General features: G+C 55.9%; 1 protein-coding gene across 2 annotated transcripts; it reads right to left on the minus strand.

Moving 5' to 3' along the window:
* Nucleotides 1-8840: 8840 nt before the first annotated feature.
* ZNF853 (zinc finger protein 853) lies at nucleotides 8841-16315 on the minus strand. Of its 2 annotated transcripts, none has more exons than XM_087417524.1 (4): nucleotides 15922-16315; nucleotides 15376-15474; nucleotides 14989-15106; nucleotides 8841-12511 (listed from the first exon to the last, which is right to left on the minus strand). In XM_087417524.1, exons 3-4 carry the CDS (start codon nucleotides 15071-15073, stop codon nucleotides 10584-10586), a joined length of 2013 nt encoding a protein of 670 aa, XP_087273650.1. In that variant the 5' UTR covers nucleotides 15074-15106; nucleotides 15376-15474; nucleotides 15922-16315; the 3' UTR covers nucleotides 8841-10583. The 2 variants fall into 2 exon arrangements, with proteins under 2 accessions (XP_087273650.1, XP_087273649.1); XM_087417523.1 differs by having other exon boundaries at nucleotides 14989-15111.
* Between the last annotated feature and the right edge of the window lie 1122 nt (nucleotides 16316-17437).

The raw sequence follows: 17437 nt of genomic DNA on the forward strand, positions 1-17437 counted from the left end.
GATAGTTGTATGTCATAGGTTCACATCCTTCTAGTTGCTGTACGTGGGACTCGGCCTCACGTTGGACGGAGAAGTGGTGCCTCGGGGCGCTCCCGGGATCCGAACCCGGGCCGCCAGCATCAGAGCGCGCGCACTTAACCGCTAAGCCACGGAGCCGGCCCAGGGTGATTCTTGAATACTGAAGAAATGGCAATCCAGAAAGGAGGTAGGATGAACATTTTGGGCTTAATTTCAAAGCAAAACTTGGTGCACAATTGAATAGGATGTATGGTGGATAAAAGATGGCTGAAAATTGTACGCAATTCCTCCCATCTAGAGGTGGAATCTATTTCCCTCCGTTTGATCTGGGCTGGGCCAATGACTCACTTTGATGAATAGTATGTGGCATAAACAACACTGTACAACTTCTAAAGCTAGAATATAAGAAACCTTGCAGATCCCACGCCCAGGTTTCTTGGGACCCAGCTACTCTGCTGAGAGATGCCCAGGCCACATGGAGAGGTTATGTGCAGGTGCTCCAGTGGACAACCCCTCTGAGCTCCCAGCTGACTGTCAGTATCAACTACCAGGCTCGTGATGAACCCTTTTGGATATCTGGAGCCCTCAGATCATACAGCCCCAGCTAACATCACATGGAGCAGAAGAACCACCCAGCTGAACCCAGGCAGCCTGCAGAACCATGAGAAATAATACAGTATCTGTTGTTTTAAGCCACTGTTTTTGGGTGGATTATTGCACAGCAATATTTAACTGAAACAGAGGGCATTCAGAGAAGCAGGGGACATGTAGGACTCTGGGGTTTTTGTATCGATGGTTCCAGGTGGACAGTGCTGCCAGCCACTGAAGGGAGAAATCAGGAGGTGCAGCTTTGGCCAGGAATTGAGAGCTCTGTGTGGCCTTACTGAACTTTAGATCTTTGACACATGCAAGTCTGGGAGACCGAGGAGTCCTGGGGACCAGGGCTTAGGGGAGAGACCTGGGTGGTGGCTGACGTCACAGGCTTGGATGGAGAAACCTGGGGACCCTGCCAGACCCCACCTGCAAGGGAGGATCCTAAGGGCATCACTATGCCCTTCTACCGTCTGGGGGCCTCACAGTCTTCATTTCTACAACGTCTAAACTTTTTAACATCCGAATAATAGAAAGCCTTATCTCATGGAAAATTCAACCAGAGGTATGAGGATGTGTTATAGACTGTTCCTCGCTTTAGATGCAACAAACATATTCCAATTGCTCACGGTGTGCCAGGCCCGTTTGCAGTATTATTTCACCTGTTTGATACACAATGACCCAGAGCAATAGACACTCTTGCGCCCATTTTACAGGCAAGGAAAGTTGTCACATAGTAATTGGTGGCCAGCATTCCAATCCTCGAGTCCTCACTGCAGGACCATCACCAGTTCCTAAAAGATCCCAAGCTGACTCAAAGGCGGCAAAGACCAATAATAAGTGTCAAGCTCTTTTCTGTTTCATAGATTTGACTTTATCTTTCTTCCTGGAGATTCTCCGTTTTACCGGAGTTCTGGTAACTCTGGGAATTCTGGGCTTCGCCAGCCAGCCTCTGATATGACACAAATGCAGCCCAAGGCTCAGCCCAAGGAGATATTTACCTAATTGCAAAGAAAGCAAAAGGAGGCACTGCTCCACTGCCATTGTCGTGACTGACACATCACAAAGGGGCAGACAGGATGTCACACCTGGTCACTCTGTCTAGCACTAGTCCCTAAAATAGAGAAAACCTTGAGCTCTTTCCTGACTCCCTCACAAAAACCACCTTATCCTTACCTTTTGCAAACCCTTGCGGATATGATCATTATATGAAAAAATAATTTATACTCTTGGTAATTTTGTGAGTTTTAAAAAAATTCCCATTGCATTTTCTCACTTGATGGGCCAGCCTTGTGAGATCTGGACTCCTTTACAAAACTTCCCAAGTAAAACTCCTTCTCTTAATGCTCTTATCTCTACATTTTCCTTCTACATCTCCCAACATATACGAACTAGTCAGGCCTGACCAACTGCCAGCTCGGAGGCAGAAGTGTGACCTAAATATAGAAAAGCAGAGTCCTCGCAATGAGTGAGGGTGCAGGGCTGAAGGTGGCAAAGGTTGACTCAAGTCAAAGAACCGCTAGATGTGGCTGAAACTGCAGGTAGGAGGCGGAGGTTGGGCCCTTGCCAGCTGGGGGAGATGAGAGAGCCCTCCGACCGGCTCACCTGGGCCCTGGAGTGGGCTGTGTCCACTGGGAAGAAGGACACGTTTTTAATTTTGTGCAAAGGCACCATAGGGAAGGTGTTGGTCCCGGATGCATCCTTCTTCGCCCCTCAAAGACCTTGTCAGCGAGTCAGGGGGCGGTCAGGACCATGAAGCAAATTCTCTTGCGACTTCTGCTCAGGCCCAAGCAGACCGTGGAGATGTGGCTCCTGTCCAGAATGCCTGGAGAGTTCCGGAGCTGTTTCCACAGGTGAAGAACTTCTGGAGATCAAAGGATGCTGCAAGATCCAAGGACTCACCTAACAGCAAAACTTGAAAATACTAGGTGAGGGGCCGGCCTGGTGGGGTAGCGGTTAAGTGTTCAAGCTCCCCTGCGGTGGCCCGGGATTCAGGTCCCGGGCATGCACGGATGCACTGCCTGTCAAGCCGTGCTGTGGCGGTGTCGCATATAAAGTAGAGGAAGATGGGCACGGATGTTACCCCAGGGCCAGTCTTCCTCAGCAAAAAGAGGAGGATCGGCGACAGACGTTAGCTCAGGGCTGATCTTGCTCACAAAAAAAAAAAGAAAGAAAGAAAAAGAAAATACTAGGGGAGGGCCAGCCCCGTGGCTTAGTGGTTAAGTGAGCGCGCTCCGATGCTGGCGGCCCTGGTTCAGATCCTGGGTGCGCACCGACATACCACTTGTCCCGCCATGCTGAGGCCGTGTCCCACATACAACAACTAGAAGGATGTGCAACTATGACATACAACTATCTACTGGGGCTTTGGGGGAAAAAATAAAATAAAATTTAAAATAAAATAAAATAAATTTCTTAAAAAAAAAAAAAGAAAATACTAGGGGAAAAAACAAAAAAACCCGAAAGATGAAAACATAATCCAAATGGCAATAACTTCACATGACTCACAGAACAATGGCAATAATGCTATGGGACTCAGCGTTACTTGATCTTGCTTCTGTGTCCCACCTAAAACTGCCTGGTGTCCACCAACCACATGTGCCACACTCTGAGGAGGCGCTGCTGCCATGGTGGGGAGGTGGGGGGTCTGGAAGTGGGAGTCTCTCCTGGCCCTGGCCCCCTCAGCCTTCAGGCCCTGGGGTTTTGACATCACAACCCAGCTCTCCCCCGGGGTCTCTATCATTCACTGTTGTCCCTGCCTCCCTTCCCTTCAGTCCTGTCTCCCTCTGACTCCCCTTCCAGGGCCAGGAGCGGGGAGTCATGTGTCTCTGCAGCTGGGATTCCCCCACTCCTGACACAGGAATCCAAGTCTAGGACTCACTGGCCCCGGGAGCCGTGAATGGGGCATGAGCTGAGGGTGTCTTCCAGCTGCACAGACAGGGACTCAGGATGCAGGGAGGCTGGGGTGGGGGTAGGAGGCAGGGGCCCTAGGGACTCTGGGTAGGGAAGGTGGGTGAGCACCCCAGCTACCGGACCAGACCAACCCAGGGCCCCCAGCAAGGATCTGCCCATGACGTCTATTCTAGGCAAAAGTGCAGGGGTGAGAGATGGCTCAGGGGACGTGGTTCCTGTTGCTTCGGGGGGTGGAGGAGGATGCCTTTTCCTGTTACCCAGACTGCTGATGGGGGTGGGGACAGGGGTTGACAAGAACTGGAGGCTGGCTTGCAGTTAGGTGGCAAGAGCAAGGTGGGGGAGGGTCAGGGCTGAGGATGGTGGGGATCAGGGTTGGGCAAGCCCCCCAGGGGCAGGGCCTGACTCATGGGACCTTCTAGGACCACACTTGTCTGAGCTTCTGGACCCAGGAGTCATCTTGGGGACAGCAAGCACAGATGGCAGGCCGAGTTAGTCTAAGATGCCTATTGGAATGGAGAAGTCAAACAGGGATGAGAGAGATGCTGAGAAGTTCTGGGGAGAAGTCAGGGCTGTAGACAGGAGGAATTTGGGAGTCTGGGGTGAATGGGTGGTAATTAAGGCCCAGGGCTGGCTGAGGCTACCTGGGGTAAGGATGGGGACAGACTCTGGGACCCACCCACACTCAGCAGTCGAGCAGAGGAGAACCCAGCAGGGGAGACAGAAAGAGAGTGGCCCAGGATTGTTCATGGCTGGGCTTCCTGGTGGAGTTTGGTCCATATGAGTAAGGAGACTCTTTCAATCTCAACCCTGCAGTCACCTCCACAGATGCTGCTGGAAACCCATGGGTTCTCTGGGTCAGGGTGCCTCTCTGGGAGAGAAGATGGGAGAAGACACCTGCACAAACATCCAGGACTGGAAGAAGAGCCTCTGCAAGTGTAGATCCAGTGTGGCAACGCCCAGTGGGCCTCTGCAGGTGGCCATTCTCAGGAGCCAGGATGCACGCAGAACCTCTGTGAATTTCCACGCTCAGCACTGCACATATCTTACCAGTGGTAAATGGAAACACCAGCTCCTGAAGACAATGGCTTAGATGTGAGGTGTAGATATATGTGTGCGTATATATATATGTGTATATATATATGCATAGTTGGGAAGTAACGTCAGACTTGCACTCTCTTTTTTTTTAAGTGCAACTGGTTGTTTTTTTCCTGTGAAGCCCATCACAGATCAGTGGTTCCACAGGGAATTTTTTAAGTGTAAGGGAGAGGACTGCGAGGGAAATGGATCACAATGCAACCACTAATGTGGCCTCAGATATGTGTGAAACCAAAGCAATAAATCATACTTAATCTCAAACCAAGACAACAGTCCACCTAGATGCGCCACCAAGATGGTGCAACTGCCCCATGTGACCCAAACGCACCAACTCCTTCCCCCGGAGGACGCGAAGCCCCTTTATCCAGCTTTGGCTGATGTCATTGCTCTTCTACCATTAATTTCTTGTAACTTAAATACTGAGATATAAAGTTAAATACTATTAGGGCATTTCTGTGGGATGGCAGGGAAATGGGAGAGGGAGAGGGAAAAGATGGTCAATATATAAATGAACAGATTCACATTAAAACAAGACTGAAATACTCAGAGCTCTCGCAGCCCTCGTGTCTGCACGCAGCTGTAGCTGGTATTTAGACTGCCTTCTTGCACACCAGTCTGCATTCCCTGTGCCCCCAGCAAGCCCCCGAGTGTGGCCCGCCTTAACCAGAGACAGAAAAGGGGACATTCTGGGAAATATAGTCGGCTCAGCCCAGTGACACACAAAGCTACCCCATTGGTCTTCCATATGTAGTGGTCAAAGTTTCCGTTTTAAATACATCTGTTTGAGAACACTATCAGTCGTTTAAGAAACATATGAAGTCGTAGTACAGGTGGATATAATATGCAAACGACCAAAGTACGGGAAACACTGACCCATAGGATTAAATATAAACTCCTTGGCTTGAAAATCATGTGATTCCACAGACTCTAGCCCCTGTCTACCTCTGCCCCTGAGTCCACCACACGTGTCCCACAGCACCTACCTCCCAGCCATCCGGAAACTCACCGCTCCTAACCACGCCCTTCTCCAGCTCTGATCCTTTGCACACAGCGTGACTTCTGTCTGGAATGCCTCCCCTACAGTCCCTCCAATCCTCACCTTGCAAAAGACTTCTCACCCAGCAAGACTTCTCCTGTGAGGCCACTTGTCTCCCGATGGCAGGGTCAGTTGCTCTGTCCCCATGGCCCATCCCGAGGTATGATCATTTATCTGTGTCTCCCTCTCCCACTGGGCTGTGAGCTCTTCAGCAATGCCCATCAACACCTGGGGCCTGCCTGCCGTGCACCTGGAACAAGCGACCCCCCACCCCCAACGACAAAACCCTTGCCCACCAACAGGCTTTGCTATCCACCCCACCTTGGCACCTGTCTTAGGTTTCCCAGAAGCAGACCGCAGAATACCTTTTGTGTGTGAGTGGTTAATCAAGGAAATGCAGTCAGGAGAGGCTAGTGAGAGAGGGGGATGCAGCCCAGGAAAAGGAGGAAGGGGGAGGTCTCAGGCAAAGTCCTCCAGAGGGAAGGAAGCTTCCTCATCCCAGGGCTCCTCCGGAGCAGAAGTGGTGCCTCAGACGTGTCCCGACCTGAGGAAGGGAGCTGGGATTTCACGCTCCCACATTCTTCAGAGCTTGGTTAGGGGCCACTTCCCCTTCTCCGAGAGTGTGGAAGAGCAGCAAGAGGTGCTGTGGGAAGCCAGGTTGGGCAGGGGGAGCCCACACATCTGGAACAGGACCCATCCAAGGAGACGTGGGCAGAGAATCGATGTTTCCCCAGGCCACTCCTTGCCCACACAGATCCACTCACATCCCACATGAAGCCCACTCCAGGTGGAGAACACGGACCAATGAAGAGCTGCTGGGATCCCCCACAGCCCCAGCTGCAGTGGGCCCTGGGGCCTTCGCTGGTGCTCCTCATCTCCCCCACCATCCTGGAATCCCCTCGCCTTCAGCACCTCTGCTCCTCTAGGGGGCTTGTCTGACACGGTGACTTCACCCCTGATGAGTCAGAGCCCCTGGCTGAAAGATCTGGATACTCCCGTGCCCTCAGTGAATGATCACTCAGGGAAATGGCTCTAGTCTATTTGGGGAAGGACTGAGGAAATCACTACTGTATACAATACTGTAGACAGTGGCACTGTAAAGTCCGTCCCCAGGGGACCAAGCTTCTCCTGTGATGGATGGGCTCTGTCTCGGAACTGGCTCAGATCTAGGAACGGGGTAAGAGATGGTGACTTTCCACTGGGGAAGCTGTCATTGGCCTTTTTTTTTGGATATATAAGTCAAGCAAAACCTTAGTTGGCTCCCCATCCATCATGGCCCTGGGAACACCATGGTCTATCACCTATCTCCTAGAGCCCCACAGGTCTGAGCTTCCTGGTTGCCATCCCAACTTTACTCCCCATTTCAGTGATTATGTCTACTTTGCCCTGGTGATTGAGTGCTACTTCTAGCCACTGCTACTTCAGGATGCTGCCACCCCCGTTGACACGAGGGAGTCCGGTTCCGTGAGAGCACCTCCAATGTTAGCCTTGGTCTACAGAGAACAGCCCCTACCGAGCTCCTCTATGAGGCCTCTCTCACCAGCACATTTCTTATCTCCTTAGTGGAAGGAGCATCCTCTGGGCTCTCCCAAGAGCACAGTCAACAATGAGTTCTTTGGAATAAAACAGATCTATTTTCTCTGGACCTTGGATACCTTCATCAACACTCTGCCAAAGCAGTCCTGGCAACTCCAGCTCATTTAATGTGGGCCACTGTCATGTCCGAGCTTCCAGGAGCCATCTCAGGAGAGCACTGGGACTGGTGCCAGATGCCCTTGCCAGAGCATTACGCGAGGGGCCACAGAGGGGTGCTCCCGATCAGGAAAGCCTCGCTTGCCAGCCTAATACCGCACCCACTCCCAGCCCCTCACCCTCCAGATCCACCCCTGGGCATGCTCCCCTGGTTCCTACCAGTACATATTAGCCAGGACTTGCAGGTCCTTTAGTAAATAATTCCTCCCCTCCCTTAGCAGAGCCAGCACTTCCCAGCAGGGCCGTGCTGGGCCCAGAACCTTGTTACAGATCTAGTGTCCAGGAAGGGAGGTGGGGGCAGATCTTAAGGAGGGTAAGTATTGTCTTGAAAGACATCTGTGTTAGTGAGATCTCTGCGTGATCTTTGGACAAATTGGGAGGCACAGCTGATATTTTTAGCAAGGGAAAACAGGCCCCTTTTGCATGCCCAGAGGGTTGGGGGAAATGTGGGGGCTCAGTGTCCTCAAGCACATCACCCAGATATCCCCAGTCCAAGCCAGAAAGCCCCACTCCCTCCCCATCAGGGCCCTGACGTGGGTGCAGTGCAGCCTCCTCTGAAGTTCCGCTGCCCTTTCATCAGGCCCTGTGCCTGGTATCCTGTAGTCGGCCCTGGCGGAAGGAAATGAAGGTCTCTTTAGACACTGCACGAAGGCCTCTGACTGTCCTTCTGTGCCTTAAGTTAGTCACTGTGGACCCAAGCCTCTCATTTTCCCTTATCATGGCATTAACTGTGCTCAGCAAAATCAGCCAGTTGCCCAGTCCTTGTCATAACCATTGCTCCCACATAGCTCAAGTGCATGAGCCCGGGTGTCCCCTCCCATCTGGTATCCCATCCTGTCCATCAGCACAGCAGCCAGGGGTCACCACTCACCACCACCAAGGGGGACCCTGTTGCTGTGACGGGCCAGTGATCCAAGCCCAGAGTCCCACCTTTAGACTCTACTTCCAAGGACCACTGTCAACACCACCAGTCTTAGGGTGGGCTCCCGAGAAGCAGACTTTAAAAATAATGGTTCATGTGTGAGTGATTTATTAAGGCCTTGCTCCTGGGGGTGTCAGAGTAAGGGCAGTGGGACAGGGAAGGAGAGGAAGCAAAGTAAGAGTGCAGTCTCAAGCAAAACTCTGCGAAGGGTGCTCCAATGGGATCCCAGAGGCACACTCTGGAGGGTGAGTCCCACCTCCGAGCTGTCCTGACGGGAAGCACAGAGCTTGGCTTGCAGCCTCCTCCCATCCTTGTCTCTCCTGGGTTCAGGGCCATTGTGGGGGAAGCAATTTTGAGGTATGTCCAGCCCTCTGCATAAGGGGTCAAGGGCTCCAGCAGCCCCAGGGTCCTCCAACAAAGACGAGTTGAGGGTGTGGACTCCCGGAAGCAGAAGCTGGACGACAGAGGGACACCGAATGGTATAAGAATCTGAGAGCGTCTGACTGGTTGGGTCTTAGGACTCTCAGAGCTGGAAGGGGCCTCCAGGCCTCATGACGTCCCTCCAAGTGGCCATCCAAGAACAGCACGTACACTCACCACTACCATGGCCCTCTAGCCTGCGGTTGGACTGAATGGATTCAAAGCTTGTCCTTAGGAGATGCCAAAACCAGCCTCCTCCAGCATCTACCCTCTGGTCCGCGTCCTTCCCGTGGGAATTTTACTGAGTGAGCCCATCCTCGGCCAAGGGTCTCAGGCTAGAAGGAAGGGTCTGGGCTAAGGAGCACTGGGCATGGGCCTGAATGAGAAGTCCCTTGCTCTAGAGGAAATGTTTCACAGAACATTCTGCAGGAAAATGTCCCACAGAAATGAAGCCCAGCAGCAAGACGCAAAATCCAGAGGTGAAAACACAGACAGGACAATGTATTTCTTCATTTAAATTTATTTTTCATCTTTTGTTTCTCACTTACCAACACATTTGTAAAATGTAGCAGGCTGTGTTAGTAAAGGAGAAGCAGAGAGGAAAGAGGGGGCAGGATCTAAGCAGCCACACGTGGGAAGTCGGGAGCAGGAAGCACGTGGGGGGCAGAGGCGGCGGGCACCCTCCTCCACCATCCTGCCTTCCCAAGGCATTGGCGATTGCTGCTGCTCTTACAGACCCCCAGAGAATTTTGTAAACGTCACAAACAGCATTTCTGTTGCCTCCAGCCCTTGTTCCCAACATTCTCCCTCTGACCCCCAGTGATGAGGCAGGGTCTGCTGGGGCCAGTCCCCTGCACAGCCTGGCCCAGGAGAACTGTGCCTCTGGGGTTCAAGGCCCCAACCCCATAGCCTCAGTCCCTGGGCAAGCATCTGAGAAGCCTAGAGCAGGGGGGATCCCAGGGAGGCCAGGGTGGGGCTACCCCAGAGCTCTTTCCTGGGGCACGACTCCTTTGGCCCTCGGAGAGCACTCCCAGAATGCCCTCTGCTTCAGCCACAGGCTTCCATTCAAGAGGATGCCTGCCGGCCATTGGGCATGGGAACATGGCAGCAAAGAGGCTAGAGCCTGCCTCCCACCCTTGCTGGGACCCTGGCTTACCCTGGAAGGTTTGACCTCCCCCCAGGCCAGGACTTCCTGGCATTTGCACACTGACCCATCAGACACTCGGACCCTGTGTTTATGAACACAAACATTTTAATCAGGATTACATCCACCCTGATGAATTTTCATTCTAGAAAGGATGTTCAAGGCAAATGCCATTGAGGACAATTAAATGCCTTGATCAGCTTTCTACATAGTGCAGATAAGTTTCCTTTTTTCCCATTGGAATAATTTTCACCAGGATCAAATCCTTTTCATGTGCGTTTTACCACATATATTTGATTCCCTGGTTAGTGTTCGATCTGTGTCAAATGTCATCAATTGTCCCATCTGCCACTGGAAGTTTTCTCCTGTGGCTCTCATGTCTATAGGTCCAATTTTCCTGGGGAAAACCTTTGGCGGACTTCTCACCCATGGGCGCTCCCTAACAAATCTGTACTAATGTGCAATCTCTGTGCTGTGTTAGCCACAAGGCCTTCCTCCTGTGGAGCGTTTCTGAGGGCGAACTTGTGAATCTGTGCTACCCCTCGGTTAACCCGGGAAACGATGGAAGCCTTTTCCCAGCGACATTCCAGGATGTCCCGAGAGACCACGGAATGGGGTCACGACTTCCCAGCGGGCGCGGGGCTTCCCAGGTCGGGAGGAGCCGCGATCCGGCCGACCTCGGTGCCCCCGGGTCACGGTGCCTTGTCCGCCGCCCCCGCCGCCGGCTCGGAGCGCGGGGGTCCGCCGGCGGCCGTGCGCGCGCCGCGGAGCAGGCCCAGGCCCCGGGAGCGGCCGGCGCCGTGCAGCTGGCGCTCGTGGCGGCGGATCTGCACCTTGTGGCGGAAGCGCTCGCCGCAGTCCTCGCACACGTAGGGCCGCTCCCCCGAGTGCGTGCGCCGGTGGCGCAGCAGGTTGGAGGAGACGCTGAAGCGCTTGCCGCAGTCACCGCAGGCGTAGGGCCGCTCGCCGGTGTGCGTGCGCTGGTGCTGCACGAGCGCCGAGCTCTCGCTGAAGCGCTTGGCGCAGTAGGAGCAGGCGTAGGGCTTCTCGCCCGTGTGGATGCGCTGGTGCGTCACCAGGTTCGAGTGCTGCGAGAAGCCCTTGCCGCACTCGCCGCAGCGGTGGGGCCGCTCGCCCGTGTGCGTGGCCTGGTGCCGCACCAGGTCCGTGCTGCGGCTGAAGCCCTTCCCGCACTCCCCGCAGATGGTCGGCCGGTCCCGCGCGCGCCGCCGCCGCCGCTGCCGGGCCGGCGTCAGGGCCGCGCTGCCCGCTGGGCCCGGGATGGCCACCACCGCGGGCGCCGCCACGGCCGGCAGCACCATGAGCTCCTGCAGTACCACGTAGCCCGGGGGAGCCACCACGACGGCGGCGGGAGCCCCCGGGACCGACGCCCCGCCGTCCGCTGCGGCGGGCACCAGCTCCAGTTGCAGCTCGGGCTGCACGGGGGTCAGCTCCAGCTGCACCCCCTGCTGCGGGGCCCCCAGCTCCACCGGGGTCAGCTCCAGCTGCACCTCCTGCTGCTGCTCCAGCTGCTGCTGCTGCTCCAGCTGCTGCTCCAGCTGCTGCAGCTGCTCCTGCAGTTTGAGCTGCAGCTGCCGCTGTTCCTGTTGTCTCTCCAGCTCCTGCTGCCGCTGCTGCTCCAGTTCCTGCTCCGACGCCAGGTCCACTGGCATGAGCTCCAGCTCCACCTCTTCCTCCTCTTCTGGCTCCAGTGGGCGGGGCTGCAGCTGCTGGTGCTGCAGCTGTTCTTGCTGCTGCTGCACCAGCTGCTGTTGCTGTAACTGTTGCTGCTGCACCAGCTGCTGCTGTAACTGTTCCTGCTGTAGCTGCTGCTGTAATTGTTCTTGCTGCAACTGCTGTTGCAGTTGCTGCTTCTGTAACTGTTCCTGCTGCTGCAGCTGCTGTAACTGTTCCTGCTGTGATTGTAACTGTTCCTGTTGCTGCTGCTGCTGTAACTGTTCCGGCTGTAACAGTTTCTGCTGTTGCAACTGCTGCTGTGGTTGTAACTGTTCCTGCTGTTGCTGTAACAGCTGCTGTGCTTGCACTTGCTGCTCCTGTGTTTGTTCCTGCTGTTGTTGCAACAATTGTTGCTCTTGCACTTGCTGCTCTTGTAACTGTTCCTGCTGTTGCATCAGCTGCAGTTGTGGTTTTGGTTGCTGATGCTGCATGGGTTGGGGTTTCTCCTGTAGTTCCTGCTGTTGTTGAGGCAGCTGCTGTGGCCCATCTTGCTGCTGCTGCTGCTGCTGCTGTAACTGTTCCTGCTGCTGCATTGGCTGTAGTTGTGGTTCCAGTTGCTCTTGTTGCACAGATGGGCGTTTTTCCTGTAGCTCCTGCTGTTGTTGAGGCAGCTGTTCTTGCCCATCTTGCTGCTGCTGCAATTCTGGCTGATGTCCTAACAGCTGGTTTTGTGGTTGCTGCTGCTGCAGCCGCTCCTTCTGTGGCTGTTGTTGCAGCTCTGGCTGCTGTTCTACCTGCTGCAGCTGCACCTCCTGCTGTTCTGGCTGGGCTTTCTCGGCAATTTCACTGGCCCCCACTGGGGCTGAGACTGCTGGCCGTGGTGGGCTGCTGCTCCTCTCCTGAGCCTCTTCTTCCTCCTGACTCTCACTCCCACCACTGCCACCTGTAGTGGAAATAGCAGGAAGCCAAGAGAGAAAGATCTACAGGCAGCTCTCTGGTCCAGACCCCAGGACCTCCCCCCTCCCCTGCCCCATGTACAGCCACTCTAGGATACCCTACTGAGCTCTCATCAGGGACCCAGAAGCACTGGACCAAGTGACAATGGCAGCATGGCAGAAACTAAAATGCCCAGAGGTGGGGAGTTGGCTTAGAAATGTGCCCAAGGGACTGCTGGTGATGTCACTCTAGACCCCAGCTCCCCAACCTCTCCTCTGGGCCTTCTATCACACAAGCTCCTTGTTTAGATCCTGGCAGTGACACCAGCATGGGTGCCGGGGGCTCTGCAACACCATTCCCTGGGAGCTCCCTTGTACTGAACCGCCATCCAGTGGGAATCAGTGAACCAGCCACTCCATCAGCCAAGCCACAGGTCCATGCTGAATTCTGACCTCAGTTAGGGTCACGCCTTAAATAAATGAAACTTGTCTTCTCTGTAAATAATAAAGAATTTCTCTAAAGCTGCCTAGAAGTGTTTCCACAAGCGGTTTCTGAAAGTCATCAAAGTGTCAGAGAGAACGTAAGGTTTCCAGCAGGAAGTCCTCAGTTCAGACCCTAACTCTACCAGTTAGCAGCTGTCCAACCTGCTGCAGGCTCAGAGCCCTCCTTGCCTATAAAATAGCCTAATGATACCCACACTTCCAGCTTAATGAGTGAAACAGGAAGGGCACTGGCGTATCCCCTAGAACCTGGGAGGTGCTTGAAAAATCCCTCTCCCTGTGGGCTAGGAATTAGTTTGTAAACTAACAAACAGTTTAGAAATACCAAAGATACAACTAGCTCCATTTGAAACAGCCTGAAGACTGGAAATGTTTTAGATTGTTATTCTGGAATGGAAAGGACTAACTCACAGCCCCAAGTCAACATGGCGACTGGCCAATTACTTAACCTCTGGGAACCCGAGTTTCCCCATCTGCAAAAGGAGATAAATCCTCTTCAGGGATGTTGTGAGGATGAGAGGGCATAAACGTACAGCCCCAGGGTTGTGCCAGGCGTGGAGTAAGTCCTGCTAAACAGGAGTCACTCTGTTGCTACATCTCACTTTCTGCACAACATCCACCTGCAGTCTCTCATTCTAAGCATTACTACTGTGTTATCAGAACATCCTAAGTCCTCTTTACATCTGGGATCCGAAGAGGCTTTCTCCATTCCCCAGTCTGATGTCAACATCTGTTCTTCCTGCAGCCTCATATTTTCAATTTTGTAATGGAAAGCAGTGGTTTGATTTATAAAATTTTGCTTTCTGGCCACTTTTCCAGGAATATATTGACTTAATAAAACCAAGGGATATCTACATGTAAATAATTTCCTTTTAGAAAACTATTCCTAATAACCTTTGCTTAGGCTAATGGATCAGTGAATGCATTTCTTCATATACACTCACCCCAGTTGGGAGTATGCAGGTGGTGGGTGAAGACAGCCATGAAAACCTGTCCTCCAGCAAGTCCCAGGTCTCAGAGACACCCCCATCTCCCACCACTTCAGGGGGACGCATCACGCCTCTGTGTGAGTCCTCTCATTTCTAGCAGTGCTTGGCTGTATGGCCACTCCTGACTTCCTCTGGCAGTATTTTTAACAATGATGTTTTAGTAAATGTATAGTTAAGTACCATCTGATGTGTGTACTCTCACAAGATTTCTGTCAGTTAAGTTTACAAGCCAGAAGAATCCTTGTTCCGTCTGCTCTGTCCCACCTGACTGACCCTCCCATCCATTCCCTTGGTCCTTTTCATGCTCTGTTTAACCCTGTCCCGGCTCCTCACTCTGCACCCCAAAGCACAGAGCAGGAAATCGGCTCCCATGAGCCTGGCCACTGTAGAAGCTTTGCCCAGAGCAGGTCCCAGAAGGAGAGGGGGTTTTGAAGGTTCTACAGGGCCACATTTGCCTCTGGGCAAAGGGGGAGAAAGATGGATGGAAGCGGAGGTCAAGGAAAAGTGGACAAATCAGAGGCCACAGGGAAAAGAGAAGCCAAGGGCTAATGCCTAAGGGACAAGGAGCAGAAGGAGAGAGCCCCTCAGCCTCTGAATTCAATCCGGGAACATGAGTCTGGAGCCGGGGGCAGATGGGAGGACAATGGAGGCCGCCTGACGGCTGGGGAAACAGCAGCAGGTCCCAGCCAGCACACATCTGGGGTCTGGGGCATGGGCTGAGACTGTCTGCCCTGCCAGGGAGCCCCTCAGCAGCAAGACCACAGCCTGACAGAGCGCGTTACTCCAGGCAGCTGAAGTCGGCTGTGGTGAGCCGTGCAGCCTGCCCTTGCCTCGAAACCACCAGGTGGGCGCCCTTCCAGACAGCAAGCTGCCGGCCCCCTTCTCAGGGCCCCTCTCTCGGCCCCGGCAGGCCTGGGGCTCTGTTGAAGGATCCTCGTGGGGGGCCTAGGGACTATCTCCTGGTCTAGGAGGTCAGAGGCTCCCCAGCCCCTCACCTGAGAGGGTATCAGGAGCTGGGCCCCCATCTTCAAGACACCGAAGCTCCAGCACGAAGGTCTCGGTCGCGGGCCCCAGCTCCATCCTGGTGGTCAGACCAAGATCCCCGGGAGCTGGCTGTGCTGAGAGGAAGGAAGGAAGGAGTTCAGATGGGCAGGAGCCCCCAGCTCAGAGGCACTGAATGCCAGAGAGCCCTCCACCTCTGCCTCGGGGCCCCCCACCCCAGAGCAGGCAGCTCCACCCCTGCTGGAAAGAACAGTGCAGTCCACAGGAGGGAAAGGGAGAACAGAGGGTGCCCCGGGGCTCAGCTGCCAGGGCCCACTCCCCTGCGCAGGGGCAGGCCTTCCTCTCCTGACTTTTGCAGGGTCCCACATTCAGCCCCACACCTGGGCCAGTGCAGCTGCTCCTCACTGAGAGACGACTCTGGGAATCAGACCCTCACTAAGATGGAGAGGTGGAGTCCCAGAAGGGACATTTGGGGAAGTCTGCAGAAAAAAAGAGCAACTTGTCCATCGAACATTCCCCTGCCCCCTTCAAAGGACTAAGTCTGTTACCGTCCCTGGTTTCTTCCCTCTGGGACAGCTCCAGGGGTTGCCCAGCCTTCCCAGGCCACCAGGAGGCCGTGGGCTCCAGGCCATGTGTGTCCAGGTGCCACCTCAGCTTCCCAGGAAGGCAGGTTTCCAGAGCACTACCACCCATGGGACCAGCCAGCTGCCAGCCTGGCCCTGTGCCCAGGTGCTCCTGAGCTCTGGAGGGTCCCCGCCTCTCTCCTGCATCCACCCTGGCCCCTGCAGAGGTGTCCCCACACCCAGTCTTCCCTCTCCTCCTAACAGGATGCCTCCAAGTCCCTCTAGCGTTTCACAACCCAGTCCAAAACCTCTTAAAAGAAGCGTCCCCGGCTTCGCCCAGCTCTCCTACCCACCGGGCCTCACCTGGTACAGCATTTCCTGCTTCTCACGCAGCCTCTGCACTAGGGCAGGTGTGGTCAGCAGGGGCTGGAAGGCGAAGGCCAAAGCGTTCAGCCAGCTCCGTCCTGAGGCGTCTCCATCCAGAAAGAGCCGGGGAGGCGCCGGGCCACCCAGGGGCCTTTCTGGGTACTCGGGACTGTCTGCTGCGGTCAGGGCTGCCGAGGTCGCCCTGGGCCAAAAGAAGGGGCAGAGCGGAGTTCAACAGCAGAAGTTGGTGTCGGCTCCCTGGGGCGAGGGGCGGGGAGGAGGCAGCGCCCGCACCCGCGCAGGGCTCAGGGCTGCCCGGGCGGGACCATCGCGGGCGCCGCGGGTTCCGGGGGGGACCGGGCGGGGTGGCCCAGTGTGAGGTCGGGGGCCGGGCGCCGCCGATCTGGCTCAGCCCCCGGCAGCCCGGGCCCGGCCGGGGTCTGGCGGCGGCCACAGGTGCCCGGAGCCCGCGGGTGGGCGGCCTGGGCCGGGCCACGGGCGGGGGCGGGCGCCGCGGCCGGGCCGGGGTCCCCGATCGCTCGCCCGCCCGCCCGAGCGTGCGTCCGGCCGGCCGTGCGTCCGTGCGGGCAGCGGCCGGGCCGGGGCGGGGTGGCGGGGGCCGGCACAGGAAGTCCCCGGCATCCGCATCCTGTCCCCGCCCGCCGCCCGCCCGTCCCCGCGCCCCGGCCCCCGCCGCCGCCGCCGCCGCCGCCGCCGCCGCCACCGCTCTAGGCCGCCGCGCGCTCGGTGGGCTTAACCCTTCCCGGGCCGGCCACTCACCCCGCGGCGGGGGCGCGAGGCGGGGACCCTGCGGGGACCGAGCGCAGCGCGCGCTCTGCCGCATCCCTGGGTGCGCGCGTCCGCGCGTCGGGCTGGGCGACTGTCGCTGCGCGGGTGTAGAGGGACGCTCCCAGCCGGGGCCCTGCCACCCCCTGAAGGGCGGGCACAGCCTCAGGGCGCCCCTGGCCCGGGTACAAATTGTGGTCAACTAGCACTTAGATGGCGCTCAGTTAATGAGCCCCCATCCCGGGCCGAGGAGGCCATGAAGATGCCTGCCCCCTCCACGCCTGGGACCTCTCCTCCTGGACCCTGGGGTGTCGAGGGCAGGCCTGTGGGGAGCGGGGTTTTGTGCCAGCCGGGGCGGTGGCCTGGGACGCGAAAGGGCCAGATGGGGCCGTCGGGGTCACCCACGTTAACTGGAGAACTAAGCTCATCCCTCTCGGTCCGGAGCCCTGCTCGCTCCCTCTGTGCGCAAGGCCGCAAGGCCACGTGGTCTGGCCCCCCTTCGCCGCCCCATCCCCTGCCCTCTCCCGGCCCCTCTCCCCGACAGCGACAGCGCTGTGCAGCGGTCTCCCCGGACATGTCAAGCTGCTTCCTGCCTGCGTCAGGGGTTGCTCCTCCGGGAGGCCTGACAGGACCATGTCAATATCCTATCACTTTGCTGTACTGCCCTCCACAGAACTCGCTAATCCAGAGAGTTCACATTAAAATCAGAATACTCAAATTCTCTTGA

Source organism: Ceratotherium simum, chromosome 26 (genome assembly GCF_057802395.1).
Source record: "Ceratotherium simum simum isolate JZ-2026a chromosome 26, ASM5780239v1, whole genome shotgun sequence".
In the NCBI taxonomy this organism is placed as follows: domain Eukaryota; kingdom Metazoa; phylum Chordata; class Mammalia; order Perissodactyla; family Rhinocerotidae; genus Ceratotherium; species Ceratotherium simum.

Coding starts and splice junctions, on each gene's coding strand:
- ZNF853 (XM_087417524.1), bottom strand. CDS start 15,073: ATGGAGCTGGGGCCCGCGACCGAGACCTTCGTGCTGGAGCTTCGGTGT. Junction 12,512..14,988: donor AGCTCCTGATACCCTCTCAG/GTGAGGGGCTGG, acceptor TTTCCACTACAG/GTGGCAGTGGTGGGAGTGAG.